The 18,918-nt window shown below is 29.1% G+C and overlaps 3 protein-coding genes across 3 annotated transcripts; 2 read left to right on the top strand and 1 right to left on the bottom strand.

Annotated features, from left to right (window-relative positions):
* Nucleotides 1-1,076: 1,076 nt before the first annotated feature.
* LOC107635714 (plastidic glucose transporter 4) lies at nt 1,077-6,401 on the top strand. Its single transcript, XM_088483632.1, has 14 exons — nt 1,077-1,097; nt 1,209-1,449; nt 2,005-2,122; nt 2,303-2,370; nt 2,721-2,853; nt 2,931-3,030; nt 3,118-3,230; nt 3,417-3,510; nt 3,660-3,813; nt 3,942-4,088; nt 4,175-4,248; nt 4,485-4,573; nt 4,673-4,787; nt 6,101-6,401. Exons 2-14 carry the CDS (start codon nt 1,299-1,301, stop codon nt 6,281-6,283), a joined length of 1,539 nt encoding a protein of 512 aa, XP_088339758.1. The 5' UTR covers nt 1,077-1,097; nt 1,209-1,298; the 3' UTR covers nt 6,284-6,401.
* A 907-nt stretch (nt 6,402-7,308) lies between these two features.
* On the top strand, nt 7,309-10,983 carry LOC107637476 (glycosyltransferase BC10-like). The gene is made up of 2 exons (XM_088485601.1): nt 7,309-7,811; nt 10,318-10,983. Exons 1-2 carry the CDS (start codon nt 7,341-7,343, stop codon nt 10,981-10,983), a joined length of 1,137 nt encoding a protein of 378 aa, XP_088341727.1. The 5' UTR covers nt 7,309-7,340.
* Nucleotides 10,984-11,897: 914 nt separating this feature from the next.
* Nucleotides 11,898-14,425, bottom strand: LOC107635713 (bidirectional sugar transporter NEC1-like). The gene is made up of 6 exons (XM_016339266.3): nt 14,288-14,425; nt 13,821-13,857; nt 13,505-13,715; nt 12,970-13,131; nt 12,745-12,864; nt 11,898-12,474 (listed from the first exon to the last, which is right to left on the bottom strand). The coding sequence occupies exons 1-6, from the start codon at nt 14,334-14,336 to the stop codon at nt 12,268-12,270; spliced, it is 786 nt and encodes a 261-aa protein (XP_016194752.2). The 5' UTR covers nt 14,337-14,425; the 3' UTR covers nt 11,898-12,267.
* Nucleotides 14,426-18,918: the final 4,493 nt, after the last annotated feature.

Genomic DNA, 18,918 nt, shown 5'->3' with positions numbered 1-18,918 from the left:
CCACGATGCTGCATGCAAAAACAAAAATACATAATGAATAAGAATCATGATGTCCTAGTGATGTTATTCACAAAAACGAGCACTTAATTATCTTATCTATAATCTAATTCATGATAAGCTTAAAATCAAATTACGAATAGTAAATAAACAAAGAAGAAAAGAAAGAATAGGTTCTCACAATTAAAACTTGAACAGAGTTACTGAATTATCTATCAACATAAAACAATAAACAATAAACAAAGGTACACTGTATAACTAGAATTAGTGTCACACATGACCATAGCAACCACATAACTAGAAAAATAACAAGTGAAATGTTGTTTTTGAATTGATAAACTTGATTTAAAATATTAGAATACCACTAGATTTTATTGTTTTTAGTTAATAGTTGACAGTTAATCAATAATATTTAAAAGTGTGAACTAAAAAAAATGTTATTATATTACTAAACTAAAAAAATTAGATTAATGACTAAAAATACTGATAAAAAACAAAAAAAATTTATTAGTTCTTGAGTTTTTCTTATTCTCTTATTGATCAAACTATAATATTTTATTGTGAGACATTATTATTCTACTTTGTTTCAGAATTCAAACAAAAGTAATTTCAACATAAAATCTATTCTTATCTAACTAACAAAAAGATTAAAATGCAAAAGAAAAAAGACCCTGAGCCCGCCTTCAGCCAAAACTTTGGTCCAATACATGTAGTGTGCTTCATTTAGACCATATTTATTTTAAAGTGGTTACTATCATAAAAATTTTATAATTGTCTTCATATGAAAATGTTTCTTTTTTACTATTAGATAATGAATTATAAAGTTTGATTTTGATATATTTACAAGTGTTATTTAGTTTAAAGTGTGGCTAAATAAACAAAATACACTTTTAACACAATAATTTTTATAAAAAGATGTTTTTAACATTTTCATTTGAGTAGGCACCTTATTTTAATGGATGGATTTTTATTTTCTATTTTCTATTCGGTAACTGAAAGAACGAAAATTTTTTTACCCTTTACCGCGGTAATTTCCGGTTCTATCTTACAATAGTGTTAGCAACTTAGCATTGTCCTAGATTCGTTTAACGGTTTTGTTGGTAAGTAACTGGATTTGTTGCTATTCTGTTTTTTATTTTTTATTTTTTTTTTATTTCCACCAAAAATTGATGCGTTTATGAGCTTTGACTTTCCGGGGATTGGAAATAAAGTCGTAGATATTATGCAAGCTTCAACCTTTGGCTTCAAAGTAAAAGCTTTTGAGGGTTTCACAAACAAAGGGTCTTGTTTGGTTTTGCCGAATGAGTAGTAACAGTAGAACCAGTTGCTGGGGTTTGAGGCCTGGTTCGAGCACAATGGAAACTGAGCTCAGCACTGCAAGAAGGGGTTTTGCAGCAGGAATTTTTGGCTCTTCTGCTAAGCCTAGATCAATAAGGGCTCAAGCTTCTTCTGGTTTTTCTTCTATTGCTGATTCATGCCTTTGATTTGTTTGGTTTATTAGATATATTCTGAGATTTCTATAAAGTTAATCAATGATATGTGAACTATGAAGTGGTTGATTTTGATTTGCATATACACATGTATCTTGGTTATACCTGATTTTCATTTTCATAGCTAGACTGCTTACTTCATATCTGATTTTGGTGTTGAATTGCAGCGAAGTTTTTCTATTTAGACCCTTTTTGTCTATGTGAATGTATACTCATGTAGGAATCTTTGAGAGATTTCCTTACTAGGACTCATTTCTTTGCTTCTTGATTAATTCTAGCAGAATGTTAGATCAATGATTATGGTCAACCGAAAAATATAGTTTGGCTATGTAATTTTCGAAGTACAATTAGGCATTTTGCAAAACCATGTTGTGTTAATCTGTAGTATTATCCATTATAGCTGCTTTTTGTTACATCCCTTGATTTGATGGGTCTTAATATCATAATATCCAGAATTTGCATATTGTGAAGGAGTTTATGCCTCTCAAAAAAGTTTCTTACTGAAGTTGCATTGCAGATGAAGATGTTGAAGATCTTCTCCCTGCTAATAATGTTCCTGGAAAATCTTCTGGGACCGTCTTGCCCTTTGTTGGTGTTGCTTGCCTTGGAGCCACTTTATTCGGTTATCATCTTGGGTATGGATTTTCATATTCATTTTACTCTGCTGATAACTGGATTTATACTGCAGCATATCTAGAATCTGTATTGCCATCAAAGTTATATGAGTGATTTGCACTATATCTTAATTGAGTGATTTTCATATTCATTATTCTTTTCCCATTTGGAAAACTTTGACAATGCCCTGTTTCTTGTAGGGTGGTAAATGGAGCTCTTGAGTACCTGGCCAAGGATCTTGGTATTACTGAGAACACTGTACTACAAGGTGCACCTTTTTTTTTCATAGTTGCAAATTAATCTAGTCTATTTGATCTTATGAGAAAAGAAAGCTGTAAATGTTTATGAAATACAATTTTCTTATTCTTTACCTCAGGCATTTTAAGTTTTATGTTCATGGAAAGTTTTCTGTTAATGTTACTTATAAACACATTGAACTGAGAAAAACCTTCCGTTTTTGTATGGTATGGAGTGTAATTTAATTATTTGTTGCTTTTGCATTTTTGTGCAAAACCATTATTTATGTCCCACTATCTATAAAATTTTTGTTTCTAAAAGTTCCAGTTTCACTTGAAAATGCTCCAACAAGATTTTCATGACTATAAAATCCATCAACAGGATGGATTGTCAGCTCTCTACTTGCTGGCGCCACTGTGGGTTCATTCACTGGTGGAGCATTGGCTGACAAATTCGGCCGAACTAGGACCTTTCAGTTAGATGCAATTCCACTAGCAGTTGGAGCATTTCTTTGGTCAATCAGTTGTCCTTGAGTTCAAGGTTTGATCTTTTATGTTTTTTTGAAATGATGCTGAACATCACAAATTACAGTGCTACAGCTCAAAGCATTCAGACGATGATTGTTGGCCGCTTACTAGCTGGTATAGGAATCGGTGTTACATCTGCAATTGTACCATTATACATATCTGAGGTGGTGGTGCTATAAATTATTTTAACATTTCTGATTTGTTTTATATATTTTATATTGACTGCTTAGGTGATTCCTTACAATGAACAGATTTCTCCAACTGAAATTCGCGGTGCGCTTGGATCTGTTAATCAACTTTTTATATGTATTGGGATTCTTGCAGCATTAGTAGCCGGTTTGCCTCTGGCAGGAAATCCTATATGGTATTGAGCTATTTATTTTTCTTCTGAATACAAATATCAAATAGAGATAGTAACATATATATGATTGTTAACCTTGAAATTTTGTTGTATAGTTGATGGAAGCCTTTAAATTTTTTGTTAAACTGTGAATCCAATGTTTGTTAACATGCATCCTCTTCTCCTTCTCTCTTCATTCAATTCCATAAGGTGGCGGACAATGTTTGGAATTTCGGTTGTTCCATCTGTTCTGTTAGCACTAGGAATGGCAGTTTCTCCGGAAAGTCCTAGATGGCTCTTTCAGGTTGTCCTGCAATTCCACAATCATTGACATGAATGGTTTCCTTAATGTTTCTAAGTAGGTTGATATTGTAGAATCATAGTATTTATGTTTGGCAATTGCAACAAGTTTCTTGTAGGTTTTGTGAGTGACTTGCATTTATTTTTTTACAGCAAGGGAAAATATCTGATGCGGAGAAAGCAATTAAAACACTTTATGGAAAAGAAAGAGTTGCTTCGGTTATGCATGACTTAACAGCAGCAAGTCAAGGTTCTTCTGAACCTGAAGCAAGGTGGTTTGATCTTTTTAGTAGCAGGTATCGGAAAGGTATTCAATAATTTAAGAATAATTCCATATTCCATTAACCAGGAGAAATAAAAAATCTAGTATAAGATTGGTTTCAAATTTTTAGTTTACTCTGAAATTGATTGATGCTTTGTGAATTGGTGCTGCAGTTGTCAGTGTTGGAGCAGCACTTTTCTTGTTCCAGCAGTTTGCTGGAATTAATGCCGTGGTGTATTATTCGACTTCTGTTTTCCGCAGTGCTGGAATTGCTTCTGACATTGCAGCAAGTGCCCTTGTTGGTGCTTCAAATGTCTTCGGTTAGTATCATTATTTTTGTCCTGAAAAAATGTATAATGTGAACAAAGGTGAAGTTATTTCCTGCTGGTGTTTGATTTTGTTGCAGGCACTGTAATCGCTTCATCCTTGATGGACAAACAAGGAAGGAAAAGTCTCCTTATCACAAGTTTTACCGGAATGGTAATAGTTTTTCTCATCTTATATCTGTCTAAGGCCTAATGCATAAGATTTTGAACCTCAGGTTGAATTCTTTTCACTTTTCAGTCACAAATGCCTTTCAACTTGCTACTTCTCAATGAATGATTGTAAAGGTCTAGTTGACTTTTCTGATAGTTTATTTTAGTTTTATGCATATAACCTATTCATGATCTTATGCTAAACAATGCATGAAACATCATTGGTGTTTTCTTTCCTAGGCTGTTTCTATGTTGCTTCTTTCTCTGTCTTTCACTTGGAGTGTCCTTGCACCATATTCTGGTACCCTTGCAGTGCTTGGAACTGTCGCGTAAGTATTATTAATTTCGTTCGACAAAAGACTACTTTATAGTTCATATTATTCCTTTTTCCCTGTTTCTTTTAACAATGATCAATGAACCTTAAACAGCTATGTGTTATCCTTTTCTCTTGGTGCTGGTCCTGTGCCTGCTCTTCTTCTACCTGAGATATTTGCCTCGAGAATTAGAGCTAAAGCGATCTCTTTGTCGTTAGGCACACATTGGGTAAGTAACTTTGCTATGGAAGATTATATCAACTTCAATCACTCTCTTTATGTTGCTGTCAAAATTTTGAATTTTCTTTTCACATTTTTGTTCAGAGGCTAAAAATGCATGTCTAAAAACCTTAGTGTAGTAAGTGAGAGTTTAAACCAATAATCACATGGCTAAGTTGACAAAATGATGAATGAAACAGAACAAGTTTTTTCTATGTACTCTAATTACTTCACCTTGCTGTGTTGAGCTTTTTAGTTGAAAAAAAAAAAAAAAAACAGAACAAGTTTTCTCTATGAATTTTTCAAATTATTCCTTACTATATTTAAAGCTAAAAACAAGATGAAACTGCATAAGAAGCCATGCCAAACTCAATCACATAGTTCTCTTGTGCTTGATTCCAGGGACGGTTCTACGTGTACACTGTTGTGGGGCAAACGCCCCCACTATTATTTGAAATTTTGTTGAGTAGTACATGATAATAATATTTATTTACCCCCATTAAATTATTAAATTTGACCCCACAATAATTTTTTATTCAACTTTTGGTACTTAATCGTCACTTTAAAAATTTTATATTAGAAATTCGTTAGAATAATCAATTCTCAAATTTAAACGAAATTAGTGTTCTTTTTTAAAAATCAACACAAAAGAATATTATTTATCTTATTTTCAAATTAGCTTTAATTTTTGCATAGCAACTGTATTAATTGAAAGAACTTTTTTAACTATAAATATCAATAAGAGTTGACTTCTAATTGTGTAGGGAAGTGCATTTCTAAATAATTATTTAGTAATATATATAAAAAGAGAGAAATTTTGATGGTAATGTTAAGAGAAACATTATTTAATTTTTTAAAATATAAAACCTAAAACAATAGAATTTTAAATTATATATTATTATTTAAATTACTATTTTAGTATTGTAATTTATATATTAGATATTTTGAAGGCTAATCATATTTTACAATAATGAAATATAATAATAACAATAATCATGTTATATGTACATAAAAAATAATTATTTGTATAAAATATATATTAAAATATAAAATACACATTAAAAATAAGTTAAACAATACATGTATTTATACACAGATATATAATGGTTAATAGATAATTTAATATTTAATTTTTTATATACACATGTTATTTTTATTATAAAATTTATTATGATGTTATATAAATTTTGCCCCCACTACTAAAATTTTCTGGATCCGTCACTGCTTGATTCTATTTATTATCTTAAAAATACAAGAACCATAAAAAAGGTTTTCCTTATTAATGCTAATGATGGATTTTTTTTTGTCTTCTTCCCTTATCAGATCTCCAACTTTGTGATTGGACTGTATTTCCTAAGTGTTGTAAACAAGTTTGGAATCAGCAGTGTGTACTTGGGGTTCTCAACTGTGTGTATTCTTGCTGTATTGTACGTATCTGGTAATGTTGTGGAAACAAAGGGTCGTTCATTAGAAGAAATAGAACGTGCTCTTAGCCCTGCATCTTAATAACATCCTTATCAAATGCATATGCATTATCCTAAGTAGACTTTGACTTTAGATGCGGTTATTGTATCTATCTTATGTTGAGTTAACTTTGAAATATAATCTATAGTTATATATGGCATAATTCTGTATTTATTAATTATTATATGGAGCACAAATGATAGGAAAAAAGGCTAGCAATGCAAGTGTTATTTAAAAGTAGGTTTAATTATTCTGTCGATCCCTATAGTTTCACCGAATTTTTAATTAGGTTCCTATACTATATCAGATTTTGCAACTAAAATTCCTACTGTGACAAAAACATTGAAATTTTAACGAAATATTTTGTTAAACTATATAGACTATTCAGTCAAGTATTAGGCATATTCGTTTTATTTAACAGAATATTCTGTTAATTTCAGCGTTTTTGTCATGTTAAGAACTTAATTACAAAATTTGAAATGGTATAGGAACTCAATTGAAAAGGAAAAAAGTATAGGGACCTAATTAAAAATTCAGTAAAATTATAGGAACCGACAAAATAATTACACCTTAAAAGTATAATGCTAAAGAAATTTTTTTTTTTTGCTAACATTAGCTAATTTTTATAAAATTATTTGTTTATCTTAAATTCTAGACCTTAAATTATAAATCTTTAATCTTAAATCATAAATTATAAACCTAAATAGTAAAATTGACTAAAAGTTGATTCTCTGTATTTTTTTATTTATATTTATACTAATATAAAAAATAGACAAATTAAGAAAAGACGTAAGATTTTATTTTGATTCACGTCAAACTTACCATAATGTTTAGATATTTCTAAGGCAAATCAAAATGGAATAAATAAATAAATAAATAAATAAATAAATAAATAAATAATATTATTGACTTGATATCTATAATTAATATTGCGACGAGTGGTTAGTTATTAATTTTTTTTTTCTTCGTCTTAAAATCATGTATATATATGCCAACAATTCGAGTCCAATAATTTAATCCTCACACAACTGATTATGAAATTTTAATATTGAAGAAAATCTATTGATCTTTCTGGTTGATCTCTCTCGATAATTATCACATGGAGCGAAACCCACCATATCATTATTTTCTCTTCATTATCCTTGGCATATCACTAGCAACAATGGCACCATTATTATTCACAACATTTATGTCATCACCACCTTCATTAGAATTACCAACAAATTATTCACAACCGTTAGATGTAACTACATCACATAATTTCACCAAAGTGTGTGATTTGAATACACCAACAATCATGCACAACATGGACGATGAAGAGTTGTTCCTCAAAGCAAGTATGGTCCAAGGAATCCAAGATTATTTTCCTAAGAACAAAACTAATAATAATATTGTTCCAAAGGTAGCATTCATGTTCTTGGTGAGAGGTGCATTGCCCTTAGCACCATTGTGGGAGAGCTTCTTCAAAGGACACAAAGAGTTCTACTCCATTTACTTGCATCAACATCCTTCTTTCAATGAAACCTTGCCTCCAGATTCTGTTTTCTTTGGAAGAAAAATCCCTAGCAAGGTTAGTTTTTTTTTTTTTTTTTAATATTTGCATGCATTAAATTATAGAGGAACAACGTTTTTTTTTTAACAATGTAAATAATAAATAAAAAAAATAATTTTCATTTTAAAATTTAAATTTTGAATTAATTAAATATAATCTTAGTTAATGGGCCTGAAATACAATTTATTGTTCACGTTGTTTGCATCTCTTATTGTTCACCTAGCTGTTTGATTGTTTCTAAGATCCTTGTACCTATTGTTTTTCTTACATCATTAAAGAATGAATTTAATTAATATGTATTCTAAAAATACATATTAAAATTATTATTATTAGTTGAAATCTTTAAATATTTTATTTAATAATATTAAAAACTTAAATTTATATATATGGATAACCTTAAATGGCATATATTATCATTATTGTTCATTGACCACATTATAACTATTGGTTTCGATTTTTATTCCCATTAAATTAAACGGATTCACATAATTAATGGATTGCATCAATATAAAACATTATTATTGGTGGTGTTGCTTTTGTTACGCTTGGAAATTAATTATCCAAAAAAAATTGAGGGTCAAAAATTTTAATTTATATTAATTTATCTTGACTAATATTTTTAGCCAATATTTTAAAATTTTTAATACAATAGTCGAATATTATATTTTTAGTCAATATTTTTAAATATTATTAATTAATTATTTGTTAAAAATAATAAATTGTACTAGTAATAATATAGTATTGTTCTAAAATTATATATTGCAATACTTGTTTATTTGTACAACTAAGTAATATTTAAATTTTATAAAACATTACTGTTATATAATAAATTAAATTAGTAAAAAACAAGAATATAAAATTAGAGAAAATTATTATTTATATATAGTCTTTCGTAGTTAGAATCTGATCAAACAATAGTGATTCTTTTTTGAGTGAATAGCTCATCCGATCCCTGACAATTACCTCAAAAGGAGAACGAGGTTCTCAAGAAAAAAATACACCAAATTCGGCCTCTGATCTTTTTTTTTTGGACTGATTAGTCCTTGTATCAAAAAAAATATTGACTTTTTTTGGCACAAAGGCCTCGTTGTCCTTTCGAAGTAATTATCAGGAACCAGGTTTATTTTTTTTTTTTTGTCAAGAGCCTCGTTGTCTTTCGAGGTAATTATCACTAGCTATTTTGAGTTTTTCTCTTCTGTTTTACTAACAGTTAGTCTCTACTTTAATCATAAATAAATTTTAATAAAGTATTTAAGATTATTTCAATTAATAAAATAACAAGAAATAAATAAAAATCATTATTAAAGATAGTTATATCTTTTATAAAAATTTATATATTCAAACAAAATTAATTAGACACTTTTTTTTTGTTTGAATGTGTGGCAGCCAACTTCATGGGGCTTGTCATCACTTGTAGATGCTGAGAGGCGTCTTCTTGCTAATGCACTTCTTGATTCATCCAACCAACGCTTTATTCTTCTCTCAGAATCATGCATTCCATTGTTTGGTTTCAAAGCAATCTACGACTATTAATTTATATTAATTTATATTGACTAATATTTTTAGTCAATATTTTAAAATTTTTAATAAGTAGTCTAATATTATATTTTTAGTCAATATTTTTAAATATTATTAATTAATTATTTGTTAAAAATAATAAATTGTGCTACTCATATAGTATTATTTTAAAATTATATATTGCAATACTTGTTTATTTGTACAAATAAATAATATTTAAATTTTATAAAACTTACTGTTATATAATAAATTAAAGTTAGTGAAAAACAAGAATATGAAATTAGAAAAAATTATTATTTATATATAGTCTTTTGTAATTAGAATGGTCAAATAAAAGTGATTCTTCTTGACTAATAGTCAGTCTCTACTTTAATCATAAATAAATTTTAATAAAGTATTTAAGATTATTTCTATTAATAAAATAACAAGAAATAAATAAAAATCATTATTAAAGATAGTTATATCTTGAGAAAATGACAAATCGATCCCTGACTTTTTGGTTTGCGGATATTTAAGTCCCTAAGAATTTAAAAATACATTTAACTCTCTGACCTCTTGAAAATCTGGACACATCGATCCCTTGGTCTAATTTATTCCATTTTAAAAACTATTTCACGTGTGCATCCATATCAACCAGGTCAGTACAACGAAAGTCATGTTTAATTTTTCTGTTGGGTCTGACAGACCCATCACCCAAGTGAACACGAAGGATCAATATGTCTAGGTTTTAAAAAGGTCAAGGACTTAAATGTATTTTCAAATCCTTGAGGACTTAAATGTCCACGGATCAAAAGGTCAATGACTTATTTGTCATTTTCTCTTATATCTTTTATAGAAATTTATATCGGTGAAAACTCAGGTGCAGTCAACTTCACATGAAATTGATAGTTGAGAGTCGTTAATCATTTAACAACTCTTAGTTATCAACCTCACGTGAATTTACACCATTTATATATTCAAACAAAATTAATTAAACACTTTTTTTTTTTGTTTGAATGTGTGGCAGCCAACTTCATGGGGCTTGTCATCACTTGTAGATGCTGAGAGGCGTCTTCTTGCTAATGCACTTCTTGATTCATCCAACCAACGCTTTGTTCTTCTCTCAGAATCATGCATTCCATTGTTTGGTTTCAAAGCAATCTATGACTATCTCATGAACACAAACCTTAGCTTCTTAGAATCATATGATATGTCTGGAAGACCGGGAACCGGAAGATACCATCCAAAAATGTGGCCAATCGTTAACATAACAAATTTCCGAAAGGGGTCTCAATGGTTTGAAGTGAAGCGTGACATTGCAATTGAAATAGTGAAAGACACTAAGTACATCCCTTTGTTTAAGAAGTATTGTGTTCCACTTCCACATGGGATATGCTTTTGTGATGAACATTATTTGCCCACACTTTTGCAAATGTTGCACTACAAGATGAACGCAAAACGTAGCATCACTTGGGTGGATTGGTCAATTGCTGAAGGCCCTCACCCAAGAGAAATTGGTTCAAGTAGTTATAACATTACTTATGAGTTTTTGAACAAAATTAGGTTTGGATCAAAGTGTGTTTACAATGGGAACATCACCAACATGTGTTTCCTCTTTGCTAGAAAGTTTCTTCCAAGTGCATTAGAGCCTTTGCTTAGGGTGTCTCCTTTGTTGTTTGGTATTGATCCTTAATTAGTTAACATATAATTCTATATATAGTAGTTTATTTATCATCTTATAATTTCGTTTTTTCTATTAAATAATGAATTGAGTAAAGTTGCGTATGTGATTTTTTTCAAAAATATCTCTAAAGTTTAATTATATTCAATTTTGTCACTAATGTTTTTTATTTGTATCAAAATTATTCCTAAATGTTAATTCCATATGAAATGTTGGGGACAAAATTGAAAACATTTAGGGATAGTTTTAAAACAAATCGAAAACGTTAAGGACAAAATTAAATAAATCGAAAACCGTAAGGATAAAATTAAAATTAAACTATTAGGGATATTTTTGAAAAAAAATTACAAACCTTAGAGATAGAAAATATATTTTACTCTAATGAAATTTAATTTTGATGTAGTAACAGTATAATATTCAGTTATATAATATTAGCAATAATAACTGTTACGAGGATTACCTGAAACATTGATTTGGGCCTGAACATGAGGTCCAGATCTCTTTATATGGCAGCGTCCGACTTGTACTTGTAAGAGACTCCGATGCTTAAGTTAGCAAGGACTTTAAGCAAGTTTTTAGTAAATATACCTAAGAGATGTCCATGTATTTATTGTAGAATAGATAACGACTTTTTGAATAGTTCCACCTTTGTTGGTAGATAACAATTTCTTTTATTTTAGAAATTTGTTAGAATACTTATTTGAATAAGTAAAACTGGTCCTTCTTATCGTGTCTGATTTCTTAAGAGGTCAGGTAGGTGGAAGATTAGACAATATCTATAAATTAAGTTTTATTTATTTTGAGTCTGACTAAATTATGAGTCAATGCATAAACAATAACTCTTGATAATTTTTTAAATAAATATATATTTATTACATCAAAATTCAACTCTAAACATATTTATATATGAAATATGTATGGTCCAAATAGTCTTAAAATATTACACCCAAACAAGTGATATAGCCTATGAAGCAGAACCTAGGATCTGTTTCATTATGTAGTCAACAAGTACATCCTAGTAACAATTTCTAAACCGCTAAATTAACCATGCAGAATTTCAAGATTCTGCTTCAATTTCAACTAACCACAACCAAACCAAATAGGAACTCTCTAAAGTCACTAGTTTAATTTATAACATAGTCAAATGCATGGAAATTAACAACACTCCCTATATTATAATAATACTACAGAGTAGTCATCATTGTTATTAACTTATTATTGATATCTATATATTTATATAGCATTTATTAGCCTGTGCCTAAATACCATTAAGTCCTCCATAGCATTAACATCATATCAAACTTGATCATTATCTTTCATTTCCATCTCTGAAGGGAAATTGGTTTTGTTGCCATCACAATCATGGTGTGCAGTGTGCACTGTGATTCCCCATTCTGGTTGTTGCTCTGGAATATTGTTCTCAATTTTGCTATTTGCATTCTTGTATATGAGGTATAAGGCCATTTGAGCGAAACCAAACAAAAATCCTAGCACATTAGGAAGCTGAAAAAAATAGATCAAATAACATAATTGTTACTCTTTATTTATAAAATATTGTATTTACAAAATACTGTCTCAATTCATCCTATTTCATCAGATCCGGGATGGGATATGGTTCCGAAGGATGAACTGGACAGTTCCAATAAAATTTCATTTTTGAACAAAAATCCGATAGACTAATTTAAAGGAGGGCCCCATTGGCGTGCATCCATCCAGTAGGAATTGAACCTACGAATTCGCCAATTATGAATGATATATTATTTAATTTCTTACCATGATGTAATAATCCTTGTCGAAGAGTCCATAGAAAAACCACATGGTAGCACAGAGGGTAAGAAACAAGGACAAAGAAAATGGCATGTACTCTACACTTTTGGTCTTCATCACCCTCCTCTGCAATTCATGCAAGAAGATGCTAATAAAAAATGTATAATGTTTATTGAAAGTGAAAGTGTTGAAGATTAATAATTGAATATGAAAATATGTATATAAAGTTACCATGATACTTAAGGGTGCAGCAAACACTGCAATGTTGAAAATGGCGCAAATCCAACCAACTGCATGAACACGTTTGTCCCCTCTCACAATGAAGGTGGTGATTATCATGGTTATGCCAAGACCAGCCACGTCAGCACCAAGCATCATCCACAAGGTAGAAATCTGTACAATAATTCATCAAATGTGTTTGAAATTAGAAACAAATGTATAAAATATCTAATAATGTGAAAACTCGCGTGCAGTTGTTGAGAATTGTTATATAATTTAACATGTTTGATTAATGGTGGAAACTTATTAGGTACAGTCGACTTCACATGAAGTTGATAGCTGAGAGCCGTTAGATGAAAATTTAGTTAAATCAGCCAAATCATCTAACAGCTCTCAACTATCAACTTCACGTGAAGTTGACTGCACCTGAGTTTTCACCTTAAATTATTATCTAACGACTCTTGATTATGAATTTTGCATGAAAATAACTCTACGTGAGTCTTTAACAAATATATAAATATTAAAGTCGTAATAATAAATGTTTCACCTTGTGCTTCCTGGGAGCATATATAATATACATGAGAAGGTATGCAACTTCTATAACACATCCAATACAGTTGATGGTGATGATCAAAATTGCATTGGTCTTAAGGTAACCATAATATAACAGTAACATTGCACTTAGAAGTGCAACTACATATGGAATTGATTGAAATCCTTCAGATGATTTGTTCTTGTATATTGTATAGAAGGTTGGCCTGCATTAGAAATTTAATTAAACACACACAAATATATATACAAGTTTCTAGTGATATTCACATTAATATAATTTGTAATATTGTATTGTTTTAGAATGGACTTACAAGGGTGCTAAGAACACCATGAATGAGACAATGTTACCTATGATAAGAACAAAACAGAGGGAATCAGTAAATAATAACGAAATAATATAATTACTATATGCATTACCCTTATAATTTTGTGATGTAAACCTTTTTGAGAATAACATATTGAAAAAGTACAAAACAAAGATTTCTAGCCTTTTTGCTAGAGACTACCCTATTGGAATAAAAAATAGAAAGAGTAATAATAACTAGAGAATATGATATTATTAATTGTTAGATGATTAGTCAGATATATTAAATTATCTAATAATTTACAATACTATTTTCATGTGAAGATGTCATTATGAAAATATCTGTCTAATAACTAAATATAACATATTCAAGACAATATCAAAGTTGAAAATAGTTAGAATAATAATCAAATAAAAAAAATGTATGTAATTCTATATGGAATAAAAGTAGTACTATAAATCTAATTAATGTACCTAGGAGACCAAAAATGAAGACCAACTCATGATCAGATAATGAAAACATTTTTAAATTAGTGAAGTTTTTTTTTTTTTTTTTGAAGCAAAGTTTGAGGGGAAGTTTGTGCCGTTAATATAGTTATGAGTAGGACAATATTTTTTTTTGCTTCAAACTAAGGTTTGCCACATCCCATATATATATAGTGGAGAGAAGATAGGTTCTAAAAATTATTGTTGCCTACCATGGACCACACCACTTTTTTTTAACACCTTTTCATTATCATATGATTCACATCCCATGAAGAATTCCATCTTTCAAGAGCACTAATTAATATAAGTTTATCAACCAAAAAGACAATACCATACATTGCATGATACACACATTTGATCAATATTATCATGTTGGCAACTTGTGACATTGTCCATCTTAGATTGGCCTAGTTTTTTCTTATGATCTAACTCAAAAAATTAAAACTTCTACTCCTTTATTTTAAGAGCAAATGGTAAATTGTTAGCCACATCTTTGGAGTTATAATAATAAGGGTGTGAATTAATAACCAGAAATTAAAGCATATGTTTTAACTAATGGCCAATTGGCCATGTAACGTGAAAAGATTACCCTTTATTGCTTTATATACTTCCTACGTAAACAACTACAACATAATTTGATGACTACGACATTAAAGATTATTATATATAACATGACGATAAAAAGTTACATTACTTATTATCTTTATCCATTTTATTGAACAATTTCATGCAAGAACCGAACATGGGTGAGCTACTTCTTTTACCGCTATACTGCGGCACTTGTATGCCACTTATATTCTTTTATCATTAAGTCAAGAATATTATAATTTACAAGAAGAATTTTTCTAATTAGTGTTTGTTAATGATTATGTACTAAAAATATAAACTTTTTTTTTTACATAAATAATTTTAAGAATGACCTATAAACATGGTCAAACAAGAGTCAAGTTCTTCCTAAAGATATTGGGTAAAAGAATGGAACCCAAAATAGCACGTTGAGGAATTGAATTTCTCTTCGGTGAGAACTAAATTGGTAGAAGTTGATTAGTTGGATTTAGAGTATAAAGAGCGTCATTTAGTTGAAACAAAACAAAACTAGATGTCTCTTCACTGATGTCACATACTATGAGCTTTAGTTTAACTTGTGGAAATCAACTTTTTTCATCGAACAGTTGAAAAAATTGAAATGACGGGAATACCAAAAAATATTTAGGATAAAAGGAGTAGGTCTGATATCAGACTATAACCATTGGACAATAGATTTCTTTTTCACTATGATATTACACTATAAAAGGACCTCAAGCCACCTCTTTAAAGGACTTTCTACCTTTTTCTCATTTTCTGAAGCTGAGAAGCTAAAAATCCCATCTTTTTCTCTCCCCAAAATTCCTCTCATTGTTCTTCATTTCATTCATCACCTTCACGAGTAAAAACTGGCATTCAGGTGTTCCATAAAAACACTCGACAACCATTAACCAATCCCTATCCACTTTAAACAAAGCTCATTCATCATCTTGTGACATTAAAGGAGGTCTTGACACTTGTTCTCAACCTCTATTTCTCATCATTAGTTTTTGTATTGCTTATTTGTCATTAATAGAAGTATTTTTTCTCACAAATTTATTTATCCCGAATCTCTCATCTTAATTATTATTTTTCACTTAATCTATTTTTCACGAAAATCATCCGAATCAGTTAACAATTCAGTTAAATTTTGTATTAAAAATTTAATAAAAAATTCAATGCATTGATTGCAGTAAAATTAAATGTTAAGAAAATTTTATTTGTATACTTCTTAACCGGTTAATAAACCTTCATAAAGATACTATTCAAATTCTTTTTCTTTTCCAATAAAGAGAAAAAATAATAGTAGCATCTACGTAGCTTATATTTTTTTCATAACATGATTGCTTTATTACAGTAAAAAATCAACCAAAATCATTTCTCATGATTGTTTAGTGTTATTAGCTGAAAAAAAGTTGGCTCCCTAACAACATTACTCTATCTTAATTAGTTTAATTAGTATGTGGCCAAAATTATGTCTTTAATTGCAATCTAACTCCTTGAAGGAGTATTTATCTTAATCGTAATTCAGTTTCCAAATCACTCTTAAGGTTCAATAATTCCAAGGAGGTATGTACACCAACCAAGGGAAGGAATGTCATAACTTTTGTATAGGATTTTTTTTTTTAGGATTCACCAAAATTTAAACTGATATTATGTTATGAAATCATTTATTCTAAAAGTTTAAACAAATAAATTAAAAACCACATGTGACTCGATGTGCCTACCACCACTTTAATTTTTGTCATGTCAATCAAACATTAAAATTAATCCTAAAATACCAAAAACCAAGATAAGAAAAGAGAACAGCGTCATCATTATATTCTCCTTGTTAGAATAAAAGGATTGGGTTCCTTCTAAGGGCGTTCCAAATTGTTTGGCTATTTCTGGCCATAGTATTCAATTATTTGGTCACTTTAACTTCCACTTTATTTGCACACATGTTGTTCCTAGATCTTTTTCTTCTTCATGACACACATTCCAATAAGTTCTATATTATCAGAATTGAATCTATAGGTTATTACGAAACCTCAACATAGAGGAAATACGAGACAAAGAGGATATCATATCCTATGAATTCAAGAATATGATGACATCTAATACTATATTCATTATTAATTAATCTCATGAAATCTTATTCTTGATCAAAGATCGAATATTCTATCTTTATTTTATGTCTTTTAATTTAATTTATATTTTTTTAATAACTGTCCCACTATGTTACCAATAGCATATTTGTCAATTTCTGCCAACTCTTATTTATAACTGTGTTTCATGGAAGTGTCTTCGTGGATGTGTCTAATAAAAATATCTTTTTTATGGTTGTGTTTAATAGAAGTGTCTTTATAAATATATTTTCTGGATGTGTCTCTTTATGTATGTATTTAAAATATAATAATTAATTATTGTTGACAATAAATTGGCAGATAATATGTTGGTACCCTATATTTTTCCTTTTAATAAAATCGGTCCCGCTACGTTACCAATAGCATGTCTGCCAACTTCTGCCAACTCTTATTTATAAGAGTGTTTCATGGAAGTGTCTTCGTGGATGTGTCTAATAAAAATGTCTTTTTTTATGGTTGTGTTTAATAGAAGTATCTTTATAGATATATTTTCTGAATGTGTCTCTTTATATATGTATTTAAAATATGATAATTAATTATTGTTGGCAATAAATTGTCAGATAATATGTTGGTACCCTATATTTTTTCTAATAAAATATTAGTATTAACTGAGTGAAACTTTGTACGTATTATTAGTTATATATTCACTTAGAATAATTGAGCAATATGAATTTTGTGTTGCTCTCTTCCAAATATTTTCTCACATTCTAACTTGTCTATTAAGATTAGGTCTCAAATTTTTGTTTTACGTTTTAGTTTCGGTAGCAAATATAAAGTCTTAATTGTGATTTTTGTATATATTATTTAGGTATATCTATAATAAAATATGCAACAAATGGTAGACGAATATTAATATAAGTAGTTACACATACATGAATAATTTTTTGATGGTGAAATCTTACACGAAATTAAATACTTATAACTATTTTCACGTAAAATATAAGTTTAAATATTAATATGTGTTTTAAAAGAAAAATATATGATCATTATTAGGTTAGGCCAATATAAAAGAAAAAGAAATTGCTTAATTATGGTTCATAAAAGTGAATAAAATATTTTTCAATTAAACATATTATTATATATAACATATCAATAATTTTTTAAATTTACACTTTCATGTGAAAATCATTTTAAATAATTTTGTAAGTTTTTAAATTTTTATTTATTTTTAATTTTATACCAACATTCAACATGCCAATCCTTCAGTGATGGATTGGCTATGAATATGAAAGCAAGACGGAAATTCACATAAAATTATTTTTATGTAAAATTAATAATTTAAAATTAAGACAAATAATGCATATAAATTAACTAGAGGTTGGTTTTACACAATTTTACCAAAGATAAAAATGTAACAAAGTTCTACCAAGAGCATTTTTTTATATAATTCGAATTAGAGCTACTCGAATTACACAATTCATAGTAATTCGAATCACACTGATTCGAATTACACACACTAATACACACTGATTTGAATAACCCTGATTCAAATTACACACACTAACACATACTAGTTCGAATTAGCATCATTCGAACTAGTCCACAATTTCGTGTACATAGTAATTCGAAACAGGCTGTTTCGAATTACCTCCTATTTTGGCTGCCATTGGTAATTCGAATTCTACTCATTCGAATTACATAGCCCTTGCCTATATAAAGAGTTCGAAGTAACCTCATTCGAACCACTATTCTAAATCCATGCCCCACCAAATTCATGAGAAAAGGACTCCCGTACGACTCCAACAAAGGCTTGAGCAGAATATTTAGTCGATGGGGAATAATCCAAACCGACTTTATCGTTTGGATGGAGTAGCCCATATAGCTAGTGTTATTAATGAAGATGTTAGTGCGAACTTGTTCTTTTAAAATAGGAGTGAATCAGTTATTTTTTTTTATATATTTTTACCTTTGGTGTTTTAGAATGGTAGT

Source organism: Arachis ipaensis, chromosome B4 (assembly GCF_059453495.1).
Source record: "Arachis ipaensis isolate K30076 ecotype BB chromosome B4, ASM5945349v1, whole genome shotgun sequence".
NCBI classification, from domain to species: domain Eukaryota; kingdom Viridiplantae; phylum Streptophyta; class Magnoliopsida; order Fabales; family Fabaceae; genus Arachis; species Arachis ipaensis.
Note: the sequence above shows the minus strand (reverse complement) of the source record. Positions and strands in the feature narration are given on the sequence as shown.

What these genes read in the sequence shown, in the direction of transcription:
- LOC107637476 (XM_088485601.1), top strand. Translation starts at nt 7,341, where the DNA reads ATGGAGCGAAACCCACCATATCATTATTTTCTCTTCATTATCCTTGGC. An exon ending in GAAGAAAAATCCCTAGCAAG is followed by an intron (nt 7,812 to 10,317) that starts GTTAGTTTTTTT and finishes AATGTGTGGCAG; the next exon opens with CCAACTTCATGGGGCTTGTC.
- LOC107635713 (XM_016339266.3), bottom strand. Translation starts at nt 14,336, where the DNA reads ATGTTTTCATTATCTGATCATGAGTTGGTCTTCATTTTTGGTCTCCTA. An exon ending in ATGCTCCCAGGAAGCACAAG is followed by an intron (nt 13,132 to 13,504) that starts GTGAAACATTTA and finishes ATTATTGTACAG; the next exon opens with ATTTCTACCTTGTGGATGAT. An exon ending in ACAAGGATTATTACATCATG is followed by an intron (nt 12,475 to 12,744) that starts GTAAGAAATTAA and finishes TATTTTTTTCAG; the next exon opens with CTTCCTAATGTGCTAGGATT.
- LOC107635714 (XM_088483632.1), top strand. Translation starts at nt 1,299, where the DNA reads ATGAGTAGTAACAGTAGAACCAGTTGCTGGGGTTTGAGGCCTGGTTCG. An exon ending in TTATTCGGTTATCATCTTGG is followed by an intron (nt 2,123 to 2,302) that starts GTATGGATTTTC and finishes TGTTTCTTGTAG; the next exon opens with GGTGGTAAATGGAGCTCTTG. An exon ending in GCAGTGCTTGGAACTGTCGC is followed by an intron (nt 4,574 to 4,672) that starts GTAAGTATTATT and finishes AACCTTAAACAG; the next exon opens with CTATGTGTTATCCTTTTCTC.